At 37.1% G+C, this 25,281-nt stretch overlaps 1 protein-coding gene across 1 annotated transcript in view; it reads left to right on the plus strand.

Annotated features, from left to right (window-relative positions):
* Positions 1-21,146, plus strand: part of SH3BGRL2 (SH3 domain binding glutamate rich protein like 2) — a 69,960-nt gene extending 48,814 nt beyond the window's left edge. Inside the window, exons 3-4 of the mRNA XM_054492510.2 lie at positions 13,974-14,054; positions 16,976-21,146. Coding sequence (XP_054348485.2) covers positions 13,974-14,054; positions 16,976-16,987 — 93 coding nt within the window. The 3' untranslated portion in view covers positions 16,988-21,146. The remainder of the gene's footprint in view (positions 1-13,973; positions 14,055-16,975) is intronic.
* Positions 21,147-25,281: the final 4,135 nt, after the last annotated feature.

Consider the following 25,281-nt stretch of genomic DNA (forward strand, 5'->3'; position numbering starts at 1 on the left):
GCTCTTGTTACTTGTGTTCTTGGTATCATATCCGGGAAATCAGTGTTTGCCAAATCCAATGTCATGGATTTTTCCCCTGTGTTTCCTTCTAGGAGTTTTATAGTTTTGGGCCTTGGGTTTGTGTCTTTAATCCGTTTCAAGTTAGCTTTTGTACCTAGTATAACATTAGGATCTAACTTCATTCTTTTGCATGTACGTACCCAGTTTTCCCAATACTGTTGAAGAGACCATCTTTTTTCTCAATGAGTGGTCTTGGTATGCTTGTCTGTTTATTTGACCGTACACAGAAGGATTTATTTTGGACTCTCTGTTCTGTGCTATTAGTCTATATGTCTGTCTCTATGTAGAATCACACTGTTTGATGACTATAGCTTTGTAATATGTTTTGAAATCAGAAAGCGTAAGTCCTTTAACTTTGTTCTTTTTCAAAATTGTTTTGGCTGTTTAGGGTCCGTTGATTTGCTGTATCAATTTTAGGATTTTTTTCTTCTATTTCTGCAAAAACTGCTGTTGAAATTTTAATAGGGATCATGTTGAATCTGTAGATTGCTTTGGGTATTATTGACATCTATAATATTATCTTCTAATCCATGAGCATGGGATATCCATTTATTTGAATCTCCCTTAATTTTTTTCAGCATGTTTTGTAGTTTTCAGTGTAGTTTTCAGTCTTTTACCACTTGATTAGGTTTATTCCTAACTACTTTATTATTTTTGATGCTATTGCAAATAAAATTGTTTTCTTAATTTTCTGTTTCAGTTATTTATTGTTAGTGTCTAAAAACACAACTGATTTTTCTGTGTGTTAATTTTGTATCCTACAACTTTGCTAAATTTGTTTATTAGTTCTCTTTTATTTTTATTTTTTAACTGGTAGTTGGAAATGGAAATTCAGTCAAGTTTCATTTGACTAGGGGCCACATTAACTAGTTTGTGGATTAACCCTCAAGGGGAAAAATACACAGTGGCTAATCAGATAGTCAAGACAGATTGGTGCAGTTTGACTGAGGATGCCATATCTAGAGTCAGGCATTAGGTGAAACTGGGAAGAAAAACCAAGTGGGGTTGAAAATGTGGTTGGAGTTAGCCATGTAAAGTTCTGTTTTATAATGAAGAAAGAACAGCTTAGCTGAGAGACAGATGGCAAACTGTTTTTACCAAAAAATAACCTTTATATCATTTTCCATGAGTTTTAATGTTTTAAAACTATTGAGTTAATTTTTTTTAGATGCTGTTTGTGGAATGTTAGATTTGTGCCTTAGCATTGGATGAGTTGCTAACCAAATAAGATTATGTTAAAGCTTTTTACTAGTTTTGTGAAGTAGTGATTTGGGGCTAACTGCCTGCATTCCCCCATATTGCCTTGGTTAATTGAGGCCTGAAAGTAGGCTAGAGATTGATTAGACTAATTTTCAGGAGGAGTATGAAGGGTAAATTACCAGCAGTTGGTATTTATGGTGTCTCCTCTCCTCTTCATTCCTTGTCATGAAAGGAGACAAGGAGATGTGTTAGCATTTTCTCACCATTTGTGGAGGCTCAGAAGCAGAGCCCAAGCACAACTAAGTATATACAGTTGCAGTTGTTCTCAAGTGCAGTGTTTATGTAAAACTTTTGGGAACACTATCCTGGGATCAGAAGTGTGTTTGGGATCTTTTTTTAAGCATAAAGAACCTAATCCCATTATTACCAGTTTTACAAATCCCCGATCCATATATAAGATTTCACTTTATGTAGTCCCAGCTACTGGGGAGGCTGAGACAAGAGAATCGCTTGATCCTAGGAGGCAGACGTTGCAGTGACCAGAGATCGCCCCGCTACACTCCAGCCTGGGCAACAGAGCGAGACTCCGTCTCAAAAAAAAAAAAAAAAAAAAGTTTTCACTTTAAAAAAGATCACTACACTGTTATTTTATACACACACACTACACACACACACACATATTTTAAGTGCCCACACACAAACATAAAATATGGTCTTCAACTACGGTCTGACAAAAAGTTACTGGAAAGAGATATTTAAAAGTATTTATGATGAATTAATTGGTTATTCAGCAATATTTTTATTAGTGCTCATTTCCCCAGCACTAAAATCAATATGCAAGTACAGAAAGTTTGACAAATGAGAATGGGAAAAAGGGGGAACAGTCAGTTTTACTTTTCAAAGAAGACTGCAAACATTTGCTTTATATATTGCCTCTTTTTAATTTTTTATTATTTATTTATTTATTTATTTGTTTATTTATTTTTTATTTTTTGAGATGGAGTCTCGCTCTGTAGCCCAGGCTGAAGTCCCAATAATGGGATTAGGTTCTTCATGCTTCAAAACAGATCCCAAATGCACTTAAAATATATGATCGCAAGACAACGTTCCTAAAAGTCTTACATAAACACTGCACTTGAGAACAACAGCAGCTGTATACACTTAGTTGTGCTTGGGCTCTGCTTCTGAGCCTCCATAAATGGTGAGAAAATGCTAACATATCTCCTCGTCTCCTTTCATGACAAGATGATTATTATGTGTTGCTGATAAAACCAGAATTGGGTTTCTCAGTACCTGGGGGTGCCCAAAGTCAGAGAAGACTGCCCATCTCCCCGGAACATCCACTGGACTTGAAGATTTTCATCATGTTGCAAAACTTAATATTTTTAATAGCAAAACAAACACTGGTACTATAAAGACACATGCACACGTATGTTTATTGCAGCACTATTCGCAATAGCAAAGACTTCAACCCAAATGTCCATCAATGATAGACTGGATTAAGAAAATGTGGACATATACACCATGGAGTACTATGCAGCCATAAAAAAGATGAGTTCATGTCCTTTGCAGGGACATGGATGAAGCTGGAAACCATCATTCTCAGCAAACTATCACAAAGACAGAATACTGAACACCGCATGTTCTCACTCATAGGTGGGAATTGAACAATGAGATCACTTGGACACAGGGTGGGGAACATCACATACCAGGGCCTGTCAGGGGGTGGGGGGCTGGGGGAGGGATAGCATTAGGAGAAATACCTAATGTAAATGATGAGTTGATGGGTGCAGCAAACCAATATGGTACATGTATACCTATGTATCAAACCTGCACGTTGTACACATGTACCCTAGAACTTAAAGTATAATAATAATAAAAAAAACACTGGTATATTATAGGGCAAGATGTCTCATTTCCATTAAGTTTTAAGATTAAACAAAGATTCAAAGGAATTTCACATTTATGGGACCTGCTTCAAAATCTGTCCTTCAATCCTCTAGATCAGGGATCAAGCCACCTGGTAAATATTTTAGGCTTTGAGGGCCACGTAGTTCTCTGTTGCATATTCTTTTCTGTTTTGGTTTTTATTAGTTGTTTTTATTTTGTTTTCCAACCTTTACAAATGTAAACATCCTTCTTTTTTTGTTGAGATGGAGTCTCGCTCTGTTGCCCAGGCTGGAGTGTAGTGGCACGGTCACCGCTCACTGCAGCCAGGTTCAAGCAATTTTCCTGCCTCAGCCTCCCGAGTAGCTGGGACTACATGCGCATGCCACCATGCCTGGTTAATTTTTGTATATTTAGGAGAGACGGAGTTTCACCATGTTTGCCAGGATGGTCTTGATCTCCTGACCTTGTGATCCTCCTGCCTTGGCCTCCCAAAGTGCTGGGATTACAGGCGTGAGCCACCGCGCTCGGCCATAAACATCCTTCTTAGCTCACAGTCCCTTCCGTAGTCTGCCCCTGCTCTGGACATTCCATTCACATTTCCCTCTGCCTCTTGGAGTTCCTTAGTGGATATATTTGAGAAATACTGGATTGGCTGTTTCCCAGGTCTCTGTCCTGACAATTGAGTGTGTCATCTGGTAGAATGGAGTAGAACAAAATGATGGACAGAAATTTTGACCTACGTCATAGCCTATCTGCAGTAATAATGGGTTACTAGAGCTCTGTTTAGAGTCAGTGAGGAAAACAGACAAACAAAAAAGCAAAAGTCCAGAATAGTAACTGTTATCCACAGGAGATTGCGCTCTATTTCGAATTTATGGATGTTATTTATTTAGGGCTAATGGCTACATCTACTATACGATACTTAAGGGAAAGCCCTAAAAATCACCCCACACTGATCTTTCATACCTCATATACCCAGTTGATTACCAAATCCTGTAATTTTTACATCATCTATAATTCTGCCCTGTTTCTCTCTCAAAGCTCAATCCAAAGTTGTGTTGTTATTACACTTTCTCTAATTAACTAGGACTCTGGTTATTACTTCTTCTCCCCCATGCCCAGCAAACTTGTGCCTTATTACTGCTAGTATGATATTTATCTCATAGGTTTTTTTTATTGTCGTTGCCTTCAGTTGGTTTCCAAGCACCTTGTGCTCACCTTTACCCTATTTATCTTAGTATCTGGTATCCATTAGATTGCTGGAAACACAGAACATACCTAACAAACATGGTTATATGAATGGGTAAGTGGTGTTTTCAGCTCAGGAGGTAGCCAGCCTATTCTGTTGGGACATGCCTTGTCAAGGTTCTGAGCATTTGCTGTACATGGTTTGAAGTCCGTTAAGCCAGACTGTGCTGCATTCCCATTTTATTAATAAAGTTCGAAGCCAGATTGTTAAAAGCAATCTTATTGAATCTACTTTTAAAGTTTTACAATGAAATCTGTTTAGAAAACTAACTGTTAGAAGCTCACCTATCCCACAGGTAGCATTTTCTTAGGAAACTTTATCTGCATTTGAAAATCTGTATTCCAAGGCCTTCTGTCTAAAAGATTAGTTGTCTAATCAAGGAGAATATTCTCCATCAGATGTTTTCTTGTAAATATTCCTATGTGGCATCTTTCCAGATACCAGGAGGGGAAAAGTTGAGTAGTAGAGAGGGTCTGATACAAATTCTCCTTTATGGTTGATTGCTGATCAACTGCATGCCCGGAAGCACAGAGATGTAATTAGATATTCTCTGCGTTTTATCTTTCCGGTATAACTCTAGCTTTTATTCTTCTGTCTATAAATGTTTAATCTCCCATTTTCACCTTCCTGAGTTGTTTGCCTTAATATTCTACAGTGATGAATTCCTGGGATGTGACTTTCATAAAAATGATGACTTGTGCTGTGAATACTGAAAGCCTTCATCCAGACAGTTTGAGGCCTCCCCAGTTGCATGGCTAGCAGTATATCTTAACTAATAGCCAAACTGGTGGTTTTCTTACTGTTTCAAATTCTCTCTCTTTCTGAACCTTATGCAATTGGGGTTAATGAAGAGAAAACAAAACTGTTAAGACAATCAGGCCATGTTAATATCACTTTGGACAAAGGGTCCCAAGTGAAAAGTTGGTTTTCGTCTGCTTTTCTTTCTGCAGCTTCCCTCATTTTCCCAACATGTAGTCTTTTCATGAGGCTCTGCTTTGTCATTTTTCTAAGTTCTTGCCATTCATGTATTAATATCTATATTCCTTGATTTTAAATATTGGACAGCATTTACTTTTTCCTTTGAAAGTTGAAGAGAAATTGACATTCTCATTTCTCCCCTATTTTGATATATGAATACACATACACACATGAATTGCTAAAGTATATGTCATACTCTCTTTTGTAACTATAATAATTATATAAATGTATATTATATGTATATTGTTATAATTATATAAATACTATTCCTTAAAGAACTGCTTAGTGTGAGCAGCCATAGATAGAGGAGGGTATGTAATCCTATTTTACTAAATCCCTGTGGCTTAAGGGAGAATGACACAAATGTCAGTGTCCAAGGGAACCTCTTAATACATTTTAACCTTTTCATTTCTTCCACTTCACACTTGTCTGGCAAACCTATGAGAGAAATAACTTTTCCTTCTTGTATTTTTTTTTAATTTGTGTGTCCTGAAAATAATTTTGTTAATGTAGTGTGCCTACCTAGTAAACCTTATGAATGCTTTAATTTTTTGTAAGTCTTTCATTCTTAATTGATCATTTTGTTTAATATAAAAGACTAGATTTAAAACCAAGTTCCCCCAGGAAGCATTGTTCTATTTTCCATATTCTTTGTATTGATTGGAAGACTTCATGTCTGCTAGATTAGATTCTTAAAGGTAGGTTGTTTTGCTTCTTTTTCTGGAAAGTTTTAGGGTTTTCTTGGAGCTTTGGAATTTCATCAGTATGTGCCTTTAAAAAACATTCTGCTCAGCAGTTAATAGGACTGCTCAGTCTGAAAACTAATGTCTTTTTTCACTTGAGGGCAAGTTCTGTTATTTCTTTGCCCTTTTTTCCCCCCTCCCTTCCATTGTCTTTCCTTTTCATCTTCAGGATCTTTTTTCCTTTTGGATGAAGTTTTACTCTTATGTTCTAACTTTCAATACTCTTGACTTATCTAGTAATTTCCATCTCTTGGTCTTGATATTCTATATTCTGAAAGGCATTCGTAACTTTTATCTTCTGGATCTCTAGCCTGGTTTTTAGCTCTATGCTATCCTGCTTTTTATTCTTTTTATCTACTTTCTAATTTGGCAGTCAAACTTAATTTTCAGGAGCTCTTTTGTTTCTTATTATTCCTTTAAAAATAGTGGCTTGTTCTTGTTTTGTGGATGCAGCATTTTCTTTAATCTCTCCAAGGATATTAAAAAGCATTTTTTTAAGTTTTGTATATTCTATAAGTTATCTCTGTGTTCTCCAGCATTAGTTCTAGTTGTTAGTTTTTGTCTTTCTTAGGAGCCAGCTTGGCTTCCTTCAGTAACTCACAGGCCTGCTTTCCTTTGAGCAGGAGGGCTAAATAAGACTGTGTAAGAGAGTGGGGGTAGCACGAAGCAGACTGGAACTCCTCAGGTGCCCGTGAAAGAGCCACACCCAGGCAGCAATGGACTTCAGTGCGTGTCCCTCCGGGGTGAACTTCCTTTCCATTTTTCCCTTTCTGTGTCTGATGGGGGGTCAGGGTGACCACAGACTGTGCTGGCCTCTCTCAGGCCCCTGAAGCCTCACCAGGAGTTTTCAGCATATAGGCAGCGAATGTTCGTTGGAGAGCACTTCTCTGGAGCTCTGGCCACACTGGGAAAAAAACTGCCTAAGCCGTTACAAATGTACTTCTTTTTTACATTGATTGCCCTGCCATAGCCTGCTCCAGATTGTTGTGTTCATTGTCTCAGGCTTGTGATTTCTGTGCAGGCTCCTTGGGAAGGACTGTTCTTCTATTGGTTTGGGCTGTGGTTTCCCCTGCTGTGTTTTCTCTACCTGTTTGGTTGTATTTTATGTATTCTGGGTATTTCTTAAAATTTTATGGCTGGTTCCTGTTCCTAGGTTTTTTTCCCCTCCAGTTTAAATTGGCTCTTGGGTAAGAGGGGAGGTAGATGTATTTGCTTGCTTTGTTGTCTTGAACCTGTATGGTCAGAACTATTAAACATGAATTAGGAATTTGAGATTCTCACCTTTGGATTTGCTCATATTTTGGTATTTGGCATAAAAATTGCCAAAATGAAGCTATTTTAGATAACTGCATCTTATCTCTCCTGCCAGGATTGGAATTGTCTACTGTTTTTTGATTTCTATAGCAAGATTTCATAAAGTAGACTATAGCACTAACAACCTTTATCCACTAAATCAAGAAATTCTGCTTAGAGGCTACCCTTCGGCTTGAAAGAAAATTTGAGAAGCAGCCACTGTTCATTTTAAGCAGCTGCAGCAACTCCTATAGTCTTAAAAAACTGCTTTTTAAAAAATATTCTTCTTTTGGGTAAAACAAATTTACTTTGGCTCATTTAGAACTGGTTGCTGCTGTACCATTTCCTTGTTTTTGTTCCCTCCAGTTTTCTGTTTGGTCATGTCCTGGGTATGAAGAAATAATGTGGGCCTGTCACTTAATTGTGATTGACTTAGCTGTGGGAAGCAACACAGCTTATCAGAGTGGCTGCTGTGGGCTTTCCTAACTGTTCTCTCCAGAGACACTGAAAGGGCAAAGAACATTAAGGTGTTTATCTCAGATGCTTGCTTAGTCCATAATGGTCTAATCGGAGTGCACAGATAATGTCCTTAAGTAAGCTTTGTGGAGGAATAAAACTGTTGTTAACTCTACCTGTTGTAGATTTTATCATGAGCTTAGAAATGTCTCTAACAGTGGTTTTCACTTGAACATAAACAGAAGTGTAGGTGATGAGAGATTTAAAAAAAAAAACAAAATCAAAAAACCACAACTGTTTAGGTTGCTATATTCTTAAAATTACAGCATTTAGATAAATGTTCCCTTAGTGAGTTTGAGTAGCTTGGTTATGCTATTATCTGTACAGTTCAGAGATTTTTCTTTTTGTCAGCAATTGGCATTATAAACAAAGTGAATTTTTTGTCCTTTGTCTTAAATGGAATGAAAATGTACCAGCTTCTGAAATGGGCAATTTTACCTTGAATATGATTTATGTGGCTATACCTTTCTGCAAAGTAAATATTTACTAATCATCATATTCTGTAATTACAAAAGGTTGATTGTCCTGAAATGTGCAATCTACAGATGTATATTTACAAAACACTTTAGGGAGAGTGCCTTAGACTGTAAGGAATTCAGTGAGCCTATTTGGAAACTTTATGTGAGTTTTAAAAATACAGTGCTTTTAACCTTTATAGTAGGAACCCTAAGGTGTTTTTTAAATATGTATAAACCTGACAAGTAAAACAAATTTGATGATAAGAAAGCAGATTTTTTCTTTTATTTAAGAATGCTTACAACCATAAGAATTTGTATCTTAATAGGAAGTAGTTTTAAATTTTTAACACTATATTAATCTTAAATTATTTCACATGCAATTTAACTTATCTCTATCATATCTACTTTTTGCTTAAATGTGACAAAGGAAATATTAATAGTTTCACTTTATATTTATATACCTTAGGATTCATCAGGCCACTCAAAAGCTTTTGAATGTTAGAAAGTAAATTTTTCACACAATTCTTTAAAACTGGTAAATAACAGAATAGAAATAGGATTTACTTAATTGTTACTGACATGATATACCTAAAACATGGCCTGTCATTAATTAACAAATGCAATTCATCTATCTACATGACAGAAATTATTGGTAACCTGGTGTCTGTCAGGTACTAGTCTAACACTGACTTTTAAAAATGATTTATTTTAAATCATTCTATTTTTCAAGCTAATTACCAAATTTTATATTTGTCATTTGGAAGGAGTTAATTACCTGAAATAAAAATTTCTGTTCTTTTGGGTGGATCCCATTCAATTTTTGGATAAGAAGCACCCTGCTGGCAATAGTGATAGAGCACTGAATTAAAGGTTCATAACATAAAAATAACACTTATAATTATTATGAGAGAAATGCAGCTTAAGAGAAATTTTTCTTTTCTAAAAGTAAAAAATGTTGCTATTCTGAGATTTCTAAACATCTGACATTTTTAAATACCTTTCTTGGTGACCGAAACTTTAAGAATGGTTTCAATTATTATGGACAAATAGATTATTAATAATGTTACATATTTTCTCTGCATGAGAGAAAATGTTATATATACACGGTTTTGTTTTGTTTTTTTTTTAATTGAGACAGGGTCTTGCCCTGTTGCTCAGGCTGGAGTGCAGTGTGGTGCAATCTCAAAATTTTGAGGCTGCAGCCTCAAAATCTATCTATTTTATAGATGTTGGTTTATATATATGAAACTTGCATGTGAGAATCTACCTTATTTCCAATGTTGTGATTTGGGACATTGGGATCATTTTAAGATTAAGGTTTTTAGTTATAAACACTGAAACCTGAAATATAAACATTAAGTCTCATTGTACCTTGCCTTTTGCTCTTTTACATGCACAGTATTTTCGTGTTACCACTTAAATCTTTTGAAAGTAGAATTCGTTCTACATTTATAGAGATTGAATGAGGCATTATGTTTTCTTTTTTACATTTCATTAACTTTTCATTCCTGCATTTCACACTGACATTAGAGTTGTTTGTTTTTGTTTTTGTTTTGACATAGGCCCTCCCTCACTCTGTCACCCATGCAGGCTGTAGTGCACTGGTGTAATCATTGCTCACTGCAAGTAGCCTTGAACTTCGGGGCTCAATTGGTCCTCTCACCTCAGCCTCCCAAATAGCTGGAGCTGCAGGCACATGCTGCCATCCCTGGCTAATTTTTTTATTTTTTTTAGAGACAGGGTCTCGCTATGTTGCCCAGGCTTGTCTCAAACTCCTGGCCTCAGACAGTCCTAACACCTCAGCCTTCCAAAGCTCTGGGATTACAGGTGTGAGCCACCCCAAATGACCACGTAAGATATGTTTAATCACATAGAGACAGATGGTAGCCTTTTAAAACAAGAACAGGGACAACGTTTTGATGATCAAGTTACTAGCCCTCAATTTTTCTCATTAATATCTCTTCCCTTACCTATTCAGTTAAACAAGACAGGGGCAATTTCCAAATAAATATCCCCAGGAACAGGAATACTTAGGCTGGGCTTTACACCTGGACACAGCTAACAGTCCATTTAGGAGCAACTCTACTGGATTCTCCTTTATTTTCTAGAATTCTGGAGTTCCAAGGGATTTCACTAGTATTCTGATACAGAAAGAAAGAAAGTCTGAGAAGGTTAAAGGAGTTGGTCGAGGTCATAGATAATTCATAGTGGTTTGCTGGACATCACATCCACGGTTGACTAAACATATACACCACTCAGTTTTCCAGAAATGAATCTGTGGTTGCATCAGACAGTGGTTGGTGCAAGTAGAAGTATAACACCCCTCTTGGCTGGGCATGGTGGCTCACGCCTGTCATATCAGCACTTTGGGAGGCCGAGGCAGGAAGATTGCTTGAGCCCTGGAGTTCAAGATCAGCGTGGGCAACATAACGATACCTCATCTCTACAGAGAGGTGGTCTCTTTGTAGAGGGAGTTTTCTCTAAAAAGACGGGTTATCTCTACAATAATTTCTCTCATGTACATAGATGAATTTTTTGATTTCTTTCTACAGAAAATGAAAAAAATAGCTCGGTGTGGTGGTGCGCACCTGTGGTCCCAGCTACTTGGGAGGCTGAGATGGGAGGATCACCTGAGCCCAGGAGGTAGAGGCTGCAGTGAGCTGTGAACACACCACTGCACTCCAGTCTGGGTGACAGAGTGAGACCCTATCTCAACAACAACAAAAATGATCCTTCTTCTCCCCAAACCTGATGAATTAGAGCTAGGCCATGTAGGGCCTTTCACATTACATTAAGGATTTTAGGCTGTATCTTACAAGGAGTGAGAAGTCTCAAAGGAAAGGATTTAAGCAGAGGGTGAGATCAAATCTGGTTTTATAAAAATCAGTCTGTCCTCACTTTGAGAGAATGATGGGGTAGAAATAGTGAGATTAGACAAAGGTTGATAAGTTGGGGTGCTGTTGCAGAAGTCTAGCTTAGATCAGGTTGGTAGAGACCAATGTGGAAAAATTGAGAGGCTTAAGGGATATATAAACTAGTGATTGAGGGAAGAAAGGAGTCCTGTGATGTGTTAATTTTGGAGTTACAGGGCGCAGTAAATAGTGGTGCCATTTTCTGAGACGTCCAGTTTGTGGAGTGGAAGATCATGAACTGTCGTTAAGACCTGTTGTGTTTAAGAGTCTGTGAACAGTTAGTGACTTTTATGGAAGCAGAGCTCAAAAGAGAGGTCAGGGCAAGAGATTGTGAATTTAATCAGGGCCATGGCTATGAATGAGTTTCCCAAGGGAAAGACTTTCGACTGAGTAGAGGCTGAATATGGTATAGAGAGAACAGGTATACTAAGTTAACATACAGTGGATATCTTAAAGGATGGAACAAATCTAGCTGTAATTTAGCCCTCTTCCTCCTCTTACCACATTCAGTATGGTCAACAAATTGTCAGGTAGAGAAAGTATGTTTTGAACAGAATTATTTCTTGAACTCTCATGAGGTAATTATTACTCAACTCTTTGGAAATAGCTTCATTACAAAGAATATAACATTTTTAGTCCATGAGATTTTGCCTGTATTTCATGTCAAACTTTGACCTGTTTTTGTGGCATAGTTAGGATCATATTTTGTCTTACAAGAAATTACAAATTTTCTTACAAATTCCATGAAATCTCTACATCCTAGAGCCGTTAGGAACCTCCAGTTGCTCAGTTGATATCTTCTTTACTCAATGTTTCATATAGTTTCTCAAATATTACATGTTGAAATTGAACTCCAACCTTCCCTTCAGATTTTTTCTCGTCTTTTTCATCAAGCCAGAAAGTCAGAGCCACATTAATTCTTATTTCTCCCTAATCACCCCCATCAAATCCACAACCAAGTATGATCACTTCTACCCCCAAAATGTATCTGCAGCCTGTCTGCTGCCCTCTGCCGTCAGCCCGGCTGCCACCATTGCTTACTGCAATTGCCAAAGTACTCCCTTTTTTCCCCTGCTTTCCTTTTTGCTGCCCTTTTTTGAGCCACTGTCCACACGGTTATTTAGGTATTTTCTTAAAAGAAACTAGATCATTTTTCTCCCTTGCTCAAAACCCTTATATTATTTCTTTTGGTACTTAAGATAAAACTCAAGATCATTTTCTTGGTTTACAAAGCCCAGCATATGTTGATTCCTGTCCACCCTGCCAGCTTCACACTTCACTAGTGCTGCTCCCTGCCCAAGAATGCTCCCATCCCAGTCCTTCACTTGGCTAACTCTATTCATCCTTCAGATGTAAGCTTAAATGCCAGTTTTCAAAGAAGACTTGGCCAAATCTCTCTTTTCAGACATGTTGCTCTTTCTTGGCTTGGTCAAGGGAGGCCTTTCTTTAGAGCTGATCCTAAATGACAGAAGGAGCAGGCCGTGAAAAACCTGAGGCTACTGCCTTCCAAACCACGAGAGTCAATTGCTAAAGCTTTTGGAGAAGAGGATCTGTACACAGAACCAAATAATTCAAAGATTTTTTAATCAGACAAGGCATGCGTTGCAGGAAGCGAATCTCTACAAGTTTAGATGCCGTTGGCTTGGCTTAACAATGGATTCATTAGCGCTCAGTGACTCCAGCACACGTGGTGCCCCATACTTGGTTTCCTTTTGGGCAGGATGCATCCTAGAGTACAGAACATGTGAATTTCAAGGTCAGTGAAACATGAGCCCAAATATCAGTTCTTTAACTTATTAGCTGTCAAACTTGGACAACGTATTTCTTTGCCTTGAGCCAGTCTCTAACCTGGCAGGCTGTGGTGAAGATTTAATAACATAACATTTATAAGACACTTAGCACAAAGCAAATGCCTAAAATGATTGTGATCATCATTTGCTTACATTATTTATCCTTAGGATAAAGTTACCAAATTACCAAATTTTAAGACTGCTTTACATATGATAAATGCAAACTTTTGAAAAGAAACAGTTGAACAGATTGACCAGAATTCCTTGGTGCCTTCTTGTGAAGGTAGGAAGAGAAAAATGGTTCTATATGTTTGAGGCAAAGGTAAATATTATAGAGTATATAGTTTTGTTTAGTTTTTATTTGATCTTTTTATTCCCTCTAAGGAGATGGTCTCAAAGAATGTGGAAAACTTCAGAAGCAGAATAAGACACACTTTCATTGACATATGGAGACCTTTACAGCTTTGTTTACCCAGTGATTTTTTCAAAGCCCTAGATAACAAAATATCAAGAGTGGAATTGGGAGGCAGCCTTCCATACTGAAGACCTAGAGTAAAATCTTAGGTCAGAGCGATTCACACAGACAAATGTTAGTTTGGCCCACAAAGGAAAAGGAGTGTGTTCCCATTTCATTTCTGTCACCAAATGTTTTACATTTTAATCTTGTCATAGATTTTGGATTAAAAACTTGTTACATTCTTCATCATACTAAAATAAATTTTTACGTGCAAGCAGACTAATTCAGCAGATTTATTTAGTTTTTCCCTGATCTGGACGGAGCAATGGTACATTTTTTACTTCCGTAAAGAATTTGTCCAAAGCACCAAATATAAAGATAATTGTTTGCTTTTGTTGGTTTATTTTCTCCTTCCCTTTTTTTCTAGGATTATGACAGTTTTTTCGAATCCAAGGAAAGCAACACAGTCTTTTCATTTTTAGGCCTGAAACCACGGTTGGCATCAAAGGTAGGTAAATCTTTTCTTATTCTTGTTTTAGAATTCATCTCTTTTGAATTTTTCTTAGAGATGTAGAGTGATGGTGTTAGAGGAATGCATATATAGTTTCTTAGATTTGGGGGTTTTCCTTCCTCTGATGCATAATTAGAGACTACCCAGTGTTAAAACATACAACAGAGGCTAGTTTTTTGTTTTTCCCCCCAATTTTTCAATTGTTGCTATAAATTAGAATATTACCTTATTTTTAATTTATACCTCATTCCTCCAAGAATTTAAGGTAGCAAAAACTAGTAGGTGCTTTCTGTTTAAAATTGCAAATTTTTTTACTTTACATTTTTTGAAATAGCAGACTCAGAGTCATATTTAAAGGTGTTTTAAATTTACTTTCATTGGAGAAGAGATGGTCTATAATAATAAATGGTCAACCTGGAAAAAAATCTTCAAGTCCTTAATCAAAATATTTTGAAGCCACTTTATTAAGTCATATGTCTTTTAGAAAACATAAAGTAGCCAATATTTTCTCATGTTTAGCACTAGAAATGATGTGTGTTATCACAACTTTATTAAGCTTGTAGATTCACTTTCAAAAAAGAAAAAACATTTCTTTATTAAGTAAGGTACTACTTTGATATTATTTCTTCTTTTAAAACACACATTTTCTTTCTGATTATGAAAGTAGCCTAGACTCCTTTTTTTGAATTGGGAAAATATTGAAAAAGGTTAAAACAAAGAATTAAAATCACCACCCAGAGCTAACCACATTGACATTTTTTATATTTCCTTGCAGTCTTTATATACATAGTAATTGAAGTTTTGAGTGTTTCAAATTGAGACTGAATTCTAATATGTCTATTTTTAACACAACTGAAATAAAAGTACATTTCCTAGAACTTTGATGTCTGAAAATAATAGGTCTTTCGAGGCTACCCAGGATTTGTACCATCTCTGGCATACCTGTAGGAAGAAGGCAGGGACCCTCAATAACATAAATTATACACCAGCATCTGCATTGCATAGCCAATGTGAAATCGTGCTTTGTTTTTACATCAGTAAGTCCACAGATGGTTGTGGGTGGTTTCCATGCACATGTTTTAAGCAGAGGCAAAACCCACGCATACCGTATTTAAAGGTTCTTAAAACTACTTTTATAAAGATGGAACATTTGAATACTTGTTAGGAAAATTAGAGTATTTTTATAACGTATTTCATCCAGAGATATTAAAAGTCCAGATTTATCTTCAAAGAACTGGAAAAAACTAGGATGGAGTAGTCTAATGGATACATAAATCCAGCGGGCGTCATTGTCTATGCAAAAACCTTTTAAAAAATACTGTTTTTTCCCATTTTCCCCAAATATGTAAATTCTTTAGAGACTGTGGGCTGACTTCTTTGTTCTTCAAAGAAATGTATTTTCTCACCAGTTTCTTAGGAAATCTGTGGTCTGTGAAATATACATTCTCACATGGTTTGTGGCCACAGTATTAAAGTTGATCTTGGTGTCACTGAAGTTAACTTGATTTCAGGGGACCATCCCAAAGGCAGTGAGGGCCCTGGACACTGCCCCCATTCAGCCCACTGTTTTCAGGGACCTAAATCAGTTATACCTGGGCAGGAGTATCTGGGACCAGAGCAGATGTCCATAGCACAAGGTCTGTGCCACTCTCCATGAACCATTTAGGGCTTTAAAAGCTAATAGTAACTCATACTTCATCGTTGTATGAGAGAAGTGAAAATGTCTTCAAGAACAATTTAGCGTTTTCTCTCTTCTAATCTTCTATTTTTTACCTTGGTAGTGATTCATTATACAGTCTATAGTCTAAGGCTTTGACAGAGTGTTCACAGGTTTAATGTACTAAAAGATGAAAGCCCTCTTTTCTCTTTTCCTTTCCTACTCCCTGTGTAGTATACACACATAAAAAACATGGCAAGAAAGCCTATCAGGAAACATAAAGACATCATTAGCACCTATAATTGCTCTTACTTGGTAGGAGAGGACATTCACGGGCCCAACAGGCCCAGGTGCAGTGTAGGCTCTGACTGGGCTGCCCTCCGTAGTGGGAGGGGCAAAGGTAGGTTAGAGGTCTCTAGATGGTGGCCTGCAGGCCACATTGGTGCTGGATATGTTGTTTGTCCTGTGAAGAGGTTTTTTAAAGTATGTAAATATTAGATGGTATGGAATCCCTGGTGGGGGTGGTGGGGGGATCTCAGTTTCCCTTGTAGTTGGCTGGAGCCCACAGTGGCTGGCTCATTGTGATAGCCAACTAATTCTGAGAAAGGGAGGCCATTTCACCAATACATTTTAGGTAGAAAACCATCAAAGTTAAAATTTAGTAGACCCCAAGAAGGGCCTGTCATAGAAGATTGTACTTTCAGATCCCTAGCTTTCAGGGGTAATATCCAAAGTAGGTAACAACTGGTCAACACTGGGTGCTGACTGGCCAGAGCTTGAGCAGGCCACAGAGGCCCCCTGTGCCAGATGTCAGCTCTTTATCCATTGTCTCAAGGGGGAGGGTGCGCAGGGGTGGCAGTCGGGGGATTGGGGCAGCGACTCTTTACTAACAGATATGGTCGTACTAGAGTGGTTCTTCATCTTGGGTTGCTATTAACGGGCATCTCTGCAGGCCCTCTGAGCAAGGTAACCCCCTATCCAGCCATACACCAGTGGAACAGTACCTCTGAGAGGAATCTCAGTAGGTCATTGAAAACATGCAGCTTTCTTTCCACTTTTATATTTGGCAGGTCGGGTGGGTGTGATTTAAATCTGGGCTCTGATGCTGAAATCCAGGATTTTCTCTTATCAATCATATGGAGGTGATCTGTTATGATTTCCAACATCTCTGTTCCTGACATTTAAAAAACCCCTGCCAAGGGTGAATTTTCTTGTCAATGTAATGCAATAACCGACCTTTTTTTTTTTTTTTTTTTAATAGGCAGAACCTTAGAGAAGAAGAGTGGAAGATGACGGAGATGCATTTTGAAGCACCCCCTGGTACTCAGCACACACATGCTTACCTAATGCATCACTGTGACAAAAGCCACACGCATTATCAGTAACTTTGCTTGCCACGGAAAAGGTGTTTTTGAAAGATGTGGCTATAATGAGAATTGCATGATTGCTTTAAACCAAATCAGGTGGTGGATTTTTTTTTTTTTTCTTATTCTATTTGCCTGCAGTTGCCTCACTCACCTGGAAATACCGTCACCTGTTACAGGTGTACTTTCTTAATGACTGAAAGATAAGTGGGTAGCACCGTCAGAGAGAAAATGTTGGATCTGCCCTAGGTTATAGTAGATGTCGGCATTGCGTAAACCCACTTCTCATTAAGCTGCCTGGATTGCATCTTTGAAATATGTCTGCCAAGTTGTTAGAATCTTTGAATCAGAAGGAAAAAAAGCAGCGCTGGTTGACAAAGGGTGTTGAAGATTTTTGCTGCAGAATCAGTTACAGACATCACGGTTCCCATGCTTTGTAATAACACCTGGTGAAAAAGTTAGATATTCTAGACTTGTTTTAGTAATGGAAACTCTTACCCCCGCATATTATCCAAGCTCCTCCAGATGTTTACAAATCCCTATTGTAACATCAAGTGATCAGAACTAAGTTACTGGGATGACAATAATTGCTATTTGAAATATATGCTTCTTTATTTCTTGCAAGGGGCAAGTTTCACCCAAATGCCTAAGACTGCTTGAAAGTTATATTTTAAGTGGTGCACTAATTAGTAAATTTATAGGAAAATTGTCTGATGAGTATCTGAAGGCATTTTCGGCTCTAGCAATTTATTTATAATACATAAGTTCATATATTTTTAAATGCAACTCCCCTAACAGACAGCTGCTGCTTCTATTTTGTGAAGGGACTATATTTTTTGAGAAAGGAAAATCTCAGTTAGATATATTTTGTGAACCCTTGATTAGACATATTAAAATATACCAATGTTGTAGTAAAATTTAATTTTTCCTTTTGTTACTTTTCATTTGCCTCTAATTTTGCTTGCTCATATTTCTGGCCAATGTACAGCCTCATATTTTTCAGAGTAATACAGATACTTGTTCTCATTCCGTATATGAGCACAAGTAAGTTTTCAGAGCAACACATATGAGAAAGAGAGTAACCTGGAATTGTACTTGTCAAGAAAAATCTATACTCCTATTGGAGTGGATGCTGATAAACATCGAACATATCTACTTCATTAGAGCAGAGGCTATTTTTCTGCATTCTTGTCCCTATAACAGGGATGCTTAATTTTTTAAAAAAACTTAAAGAGTTTTAAATTGCCAAACATGGGAACAGCCTTGAATAGGATAAATTTTCAGAGGGCTGCCTAAAATATTTTATTTCTAGCATCCTGATTCTGGACTTTTCGTTATAATTCTGAGCAGGAAATTTATAAGAAATTCAAAGAGCAGAAGAATTACAGCCCTGTCACATGTGCCTAGCACTCCGCCCCATGCCTTGCTAAATGTAGACTAAAGAACTTGTTGAATGCTAAGGCTGAAATCCCAACCTGAGATTTGTAGTCCAGGATTACAACCAGAAGGAAAGTATGACAGATTTCTACTTAACAAGAATGGACACATGATCCACAATTTTCTCTTCAAGGGAAGCTGTTGTCAAATTATGGATATTACTGGTTAGTTGTCATTAAGTAAGATCCAGGTCAAATTCCATTTGACAAATCCCAGGGACTATCCAGGAATTTTTTTTAACTGGATATTGTGTTTGAGTATGTGAGTCTTCTGATAAAACTTAGAATTTCTTTTCAAGCAGTTGTAAAAATTGTCATGTTGTAATTCATTACTCAACTAACATTTAGTCTACTCTTGCTAGTGAGTGCCAAGAACCAATTTGGTAAGGTTGAGGCTTTGCAAGTTAACTGCTGGGGTTATAGGATCAATACCATACTTGCTAGACAAAGCTACCCAGATTTGTCTTATATTATAATTTTTGAGTTAACCGTAGTATACCTATTATGATTATAGTAAGCAGACTAGTGGGTAGTAATGCTAAATTACCATCACAGTTATGTACCATCTCCCCACCCCATTTTTTTTTTTTTTTTTTTGATCAGCAAAGAAATACAGGAGACCAGTCTCGAGTGGTGCTGTGCTTGTTATGAGTGAAGCAGCAGCACAGTGTGTGGCATTTACATGGTACCCAGGCTCCACAGAGTACCGAGATGTTGCCCTCTGGGACCGCACTTAGTTCAGAGAATATGGGGTCCTTACTTGTATTCTTTTATCAGCTGATTTTGAAACATATAATAATGATTTTCTTGTTCCCTTCTTTAACTAGCTGCCTTTAGATTTTGATAATCACAGTCTTAAAATACTAGGAAAGAAGTGGATGGGAATTATAGGCATAGATTTCATATCAAGGGCATTTCAAGACAGAATTTTTATTTCCTGTAGTAGGCTTGTTGGAGCAAAGGAAATGTGCTGCTAAAAATCAACTTATGCCATTTTAAAATTAGATAAAATATGGAGTGCCATCCTGCTAGGTGTGTACAGACCAGAAGAAAATTTAGTTGGGAAAATACTTGTTTTTCCAAATTCTGGTGTTTTATTACAATCAAAGAAGAGGAAAGCAAGGTATTTTTTCACCTCAGACTCTAATATATTCTAGATTTGTTTCTGTTTTATAGATTTAATTCAATACCTCCACATAGATGTTTTTATATTACATGAATTTAATAATAAACTAAACTTTTTTTTGTCTCCTGTTATTGAAAAGTACCAAAGCTTCTTTCTGTTGTGTTTGATTTTACTATAGGGTTTTGCTTTTTCTAGAGATACTTTTCATTTAACAGCTTTTGTTAAGTGTCAGGCTCCACTTTGCTCCATATAATTATTGTTTTCAGATTTCAACTTGTATGTGTTTGTCTCTTAAAGCATTGGTGAAATCACATATTTTATATTCAGCATAAAGGAGAATAAATTCCAGAAAACACATATTCTGAAAATGGAGTGTTTGTTCCCTACCATTTTTCACACCTCTCTTAATTTTAGTTCTGTTTAGTTGAGAGGCTGTGATTTTACTCTTGCCTGTGAACCTCATGCATGAAAGCAGCACATTAAATTGTAAAAATACAAGCAGATCGTGTGATCATTCAAGGAGCCAGACATGAGGTCCTGCACGAGGGTGTTGGGAGGACACCACAAATTCATCTCAGACAGTGATCAGGACCGAGGATGGAGTTAAATCACTCAGCCCCTGGGTTGGGTGGGGTGGTTCAAATGGATGACTGATCTCCTGAGTACACTGAAGCCACGGGCTGGTGGCCCTGTTCCCTGAATTGGGTGCAGAAGACAAGGGCAGAGTGGCTGCGGCCCCTATTACCTTTGTAGCAGCCACAACAGAAAGCAGAAGAAAACAATATTTCTGAAGGCATTGTTTGAGGTTGATCTCAGCACTGAACGATTTCAAGCCCTACGCACCAGAACAGAAGGAGGGTGGAGGAAGGGATCAGAGGGAACAAGCTGTAGGTTTGCAGAAATGTGTGAAACCAAAATGATCACTGCCTACTTGTGATTCAAATCTTCAGAGTTTTCCTAGTTCTTCTAGAAATACACATCAGGTTTGTTTGTTCATCCTTTCTGTCAGCATGGATCAAGCCCCTAAAATGTGGTAAGTATTGTCAGAGCAGGGCAATATCTCTACTCTCAAGTATGAGGGGAATAGAAACAAAGCAGCAGTTTTAGCCAGGGTTCAATGATAGAGTGGAGGTAAATTAAGAGCCTCCAGGCTGTGATTCACCATTTGAGACATTATACATAATTTTTTTTTTTGGCATAAGCCATTTGAATTTTTAAAAAATTTCATACATGCAATGGAATATAGATATGTATATACACATATAATATATATGCTAAAGTATAAAGAGTAATAATAATGACAATAAACAAACCCCTGTGTGCCTACCACCCACCTTACTGCCTTTCCTTTGAGGTACCGTGTGCTCTTTCCTGAACCTATCTCTATCCCTGTCTGATAGAGGGAACCCCTATACTGAACTTTGTGTTGACCATAGCCTTCTTGTCTTTCATCACTTTATCTCCATGTATGTATCCTTAAAGAATAATAAATGGAATTAAACTGAATGTATTCTTCTGTCACCTCCTTTTTATGTTCATTGCCATCGAAGTATTTTCACTGCTAAATATTATTCCATTATGAATATATCACGTTCTCTTCTCCAGCTGGTGCTTATTGAACTGCATCTTTGTTTGAAATAGAAAAAGGTAATGTTGCTGTGAATATTCTTTTATGTGACTTCTGGTGTATATACTCAAGAATGGATGTATACCTTGAATAGAATTGCTGGTTTATACAATAAAAGCACATCATCAGTTTTAATAGATAAGGCCAAATTGCTTTCCAAAGTACTAATTTATGCTCCCCACCAGTATACTAGAATTTGCAGGACTCTAAATCTTTGCCAATGTTTGAGATTGTCAGAGTTGCATTTTTGCCAAGCTGGGGAGTATAAAATGTTACCTCATTGTGGTTTCATTTTGTAAATTTTTGATTATTAGTAAGTTGAACATGTTTTATTATGGGAATTCTTATTTCTTTTTCTTGGCAATCCCTCTTCATGTCTTTTGCCTTTCTTCCTATTGAGTTGTGTTTTAATGATTAATTTTTAAAGTTTCTTTATATTTAATATTTAATTGGTCAACATTTATTTAATCATTAAAGTGAAGAGAAACCAGATTTAGAGTAGAAAACTTTTCTGAGGCCATTTCCAGAAATATGCTAAGCATATGAATATTCTATTTGTAGAAAATAAAGTTAAATACATATATATTTTTTTTTCTTGTGTGCTATTTTTTACCTTGTCAGCATATCAGCCAACAGTTGACTTCGGGAACTCCTCTGTGCTCTAGAAGTGTGTCTTCTTTGAAGCCATTTTAAAGCTCATCAATTCCAGTTATTTTGTAATAAATTAATTTTATTAATGTTATAATCTAGTTTTCTGCTACAGAATTTCACCAACAAGAAACCTTTATATAGACTGTATGTTTATGCACATCTCCTTAGTATGTCACCATATAATGGGCCTAGAGCAATAGGCCAAAATGATGTTACACGTAAATGAACGTTAAAAAATTACTTCTTTAAGTAATAGGAGATTGTATTGAACCCATACCCAATTAAATAATCCTTAAGCTGAGTGAGGTAGATCAGCATCATGCTGAATATGACCCAGTGTATTGTGGTGGCAGCATGTTCCCATGTGTAAGCCAACTGTCAGGTAGAAGAACAAGAAACTAGAATGCAGTCGTATCTTCTGGGCCCCTGGTAACTGAGGGCATGACATTTTTGATAGACTGAGGACCCTGGTATTTGAAAGCACATTAACTGAAAACTTGGTGTTGCTTACAATGAATAGGACAAAGATTTAGACCTTTTTGTAAAATAGCACTCCACACTGTTGTAATATACATGATTTTTGGCCCTATAATAATAAAATTCATTATAATGAAACTTTCCATTAAAAAAGCTCTAGCACAAGAATCTATCATACTAATGTTACAGAAACGAAAGCTCTGTAGTTTAGAACAGTGCTATCAGTGTGGTACCAACAAACCATATATAGCTGTTGAGCACTTGAATTGTGCCTAGTTGACTTTGTGATGTGAATGTAAATATATTCCAGATTTTGAAGACTTAGTGTGAAAGGAAGAATGTAAAATATCTCATTAATAATTTTTATATGGTTATATATTGAAATAATATTTTAGATATATTGGGTTAAATTAAATATTAAAATTTATTTTTCCTTTTTGTTAAGGTGGCCACTAGAAAATTTAAAATTACATATATGGCTTGTATTATGTTTCTACTGGACAATACTGTTCTGTACAAACCTCTTTACCTGAATTTACAATAGAGAAATTAATACCTTTAAAAGGCTTTTTGGGTTTTGGCAAAATGTCACCTTCTTTCCTTTGTAATACTGAAAGGAAATGTGAATATCTTCAGGAACATAGTTTTCTAATACTGCTGCCAAGATAAATATTTTTCTCATTTTCCTTTTTTGTCCCTCTAGGTTGAAGCAGTTTTTGTAGTGAAAGAGAAGTTTTTTTTTTTTTCCTGGAAAAACAGAATGATGTTTGTATGTTCTCATAATATGTGACATCTCTTTATGTGTCCAGTCTGTTGTTACTGCATCGTCGTATAAACTCAGTCTCCTGTTGAATTGCTTTCTGTGAACTAATTCATAGTGGCATGTTTGTATTTTTTAAAATACATTTTATTGTGTATATTTAAGGCATACCACATGATGTTATAAGAAACATATTTGTAGTAAAATGGTTACTATCATAGAACAAATTAATATATCCATCATCTCACATAGTTACCCATTTTCCCTCCTTGCGGCAAGAGCAGCTATAATCTACGCTTTTAGCAAAAATCCTGAATAGAATATGCTATTAACTACAGGCCTAATATTGTGCCTTTGGATCTTTAGGCTTGTTTATCCTACATATTTGCTACTTTATATCCTCTGACCTACATTTTTCCACCTTGTCCTCCAACCCAGACTTAGTAACCACTGTTTTATTCTCTCTATATTTGACCTTTTTTTTTTTTTCCAGTTTATCCATATTGTGGCAACATGATCTCCTTTTTTAAGGCTGAATACTATTCCTGTCTCTCTGTGTGTGTGTATACACACCTACACTATAGCTTATCAATAATAATGCAACTGCAACGTCTCTGTGTCCAGTTTCTTGTTACTCTGTCATCTTATAAAGTTGATGTTTCCTGTTGAATTGGTCTATATCTGTGAATTAAATCATAGTGGCATTTGTATATTTTTTTCCTTTTTTTAAAAAAGGGAACTTAATGAACCACATGGATACCATCTACAATCTGCAGAACAGTGATGAATATTAATAGGGTTTAGTCCTAAATTTTCTAAAATGTTAATTCTTTGTATCTATAAAACTCAGTTGAGCTTGTAAGAATGTATGAATAATCTGGCCAGGTGCAGTGACTCATACCTGTTAATCCTAGTATTTTAGGAGGCTGAGGTGGGAGGGTTGCTTAAGGCCAGGAATCCAAGACCAGCTTGGGCAACACAGCAAGATCCCTTCCCTTCTCTACAAACAATAAAAATGTTAGCCAGGTATGGTGGCACACACCTGTAATCAGGAGGCTATTAGGGAGGCTGAGGCAGAAGGATTCCTTTAGCCCAGATGTTTGAGACTGCAGTGAGCCATGATCACGCTATGGTACTCCAGCCGGGACAATGGAGCAAGACCCTGTCTTACAAGAAAAAAAAAAGAAGAATATGTAGATAATTTGCCTTTAAAAAGTTTAATTTTGGGGTGGATGCGGTGGCTTATGCCTGTAATCCCAGCACTTTAGGAGGCCGAGACAGGCAGATCACCTGACGTCAGGAGTTGGACATCACCCTGGTCAACACGGTGAAATCCCGTCTCTACTGAAAATACAAAAAATAGCTGGGCATGGTGGTGCACACCTGTAATCCCAGCTATTTTGGAGGCTGAGACAGGAGAATTGCTTGAACCCGGGAGACAGAGGTTGTAGTGAGCTGAGATCGCGCCACCACACTCCAGCGTGGGCAACAGAGTGAGACTCTGTCTCAAAAAAAAAAAAAAGGTTCCTTTGGGCATTATTGCCAAAAATTAAAAACAGAACATGTAATTATTAAGGGAAAATTCTTCCTTTCCCTGCTCAAGCTTTGTTTTTTTTTTTTGAAGACAGTCGCACTCTGTTGCCCAGGCTGGAGTGTGGTGGCACAATCTTGGCTCACTGCAGCCTCTGCCTCCCAAGTCCAAGCAATTCTCATGTCTCAGCCTTCCAAGTAGCTGGGATTACAGGTGTGCCCCACCACGCCCAGCTAATTTTTTTTTTTTTTTTTTTTTAAGTAAAGACAGGGTTTTGTCATGTTGGCCAGGCTGGTCTCGAACTCTGGACCTCAGGTGATCTGCCCGCCTCAGCCTCCCAAGTGCTAGGATTACAGACATGAGCCACTGCGCCTGTCCTGCCCAGGCTTTTTAACCATTTCTTTTTGCTATTCTCTTAGCATAGTAACTTCGGGGGGAAAACCAGTATTATTTTTTCATTATAATTGATGGTAACAGCACTCATTGAGTGGAGGAATTTTTTTGCATAATTTTGTTTGGGATCCTTTCCTGAAATAAGAGTGATTGTGTTATACCCTTGCAAGCCCAGGAGATGCCAGCCATCTCTGTGTGGTGT

Source organism: Pongo pygmaeus, chromosome 5, assembly GCF_028885625.2.
Source record: "Pongo pygmaeus isolate AG05252 chromosome 5, NHGRI_mPonPyg2-v2.0_pri, whole genome shotgun sequence".
NCBI classification, from domain to species: Eukaryota; Metazoa; Chordata; class Mammalia; order Primates; family Hominidae; genus Pongo; species Pongo pygmaeus.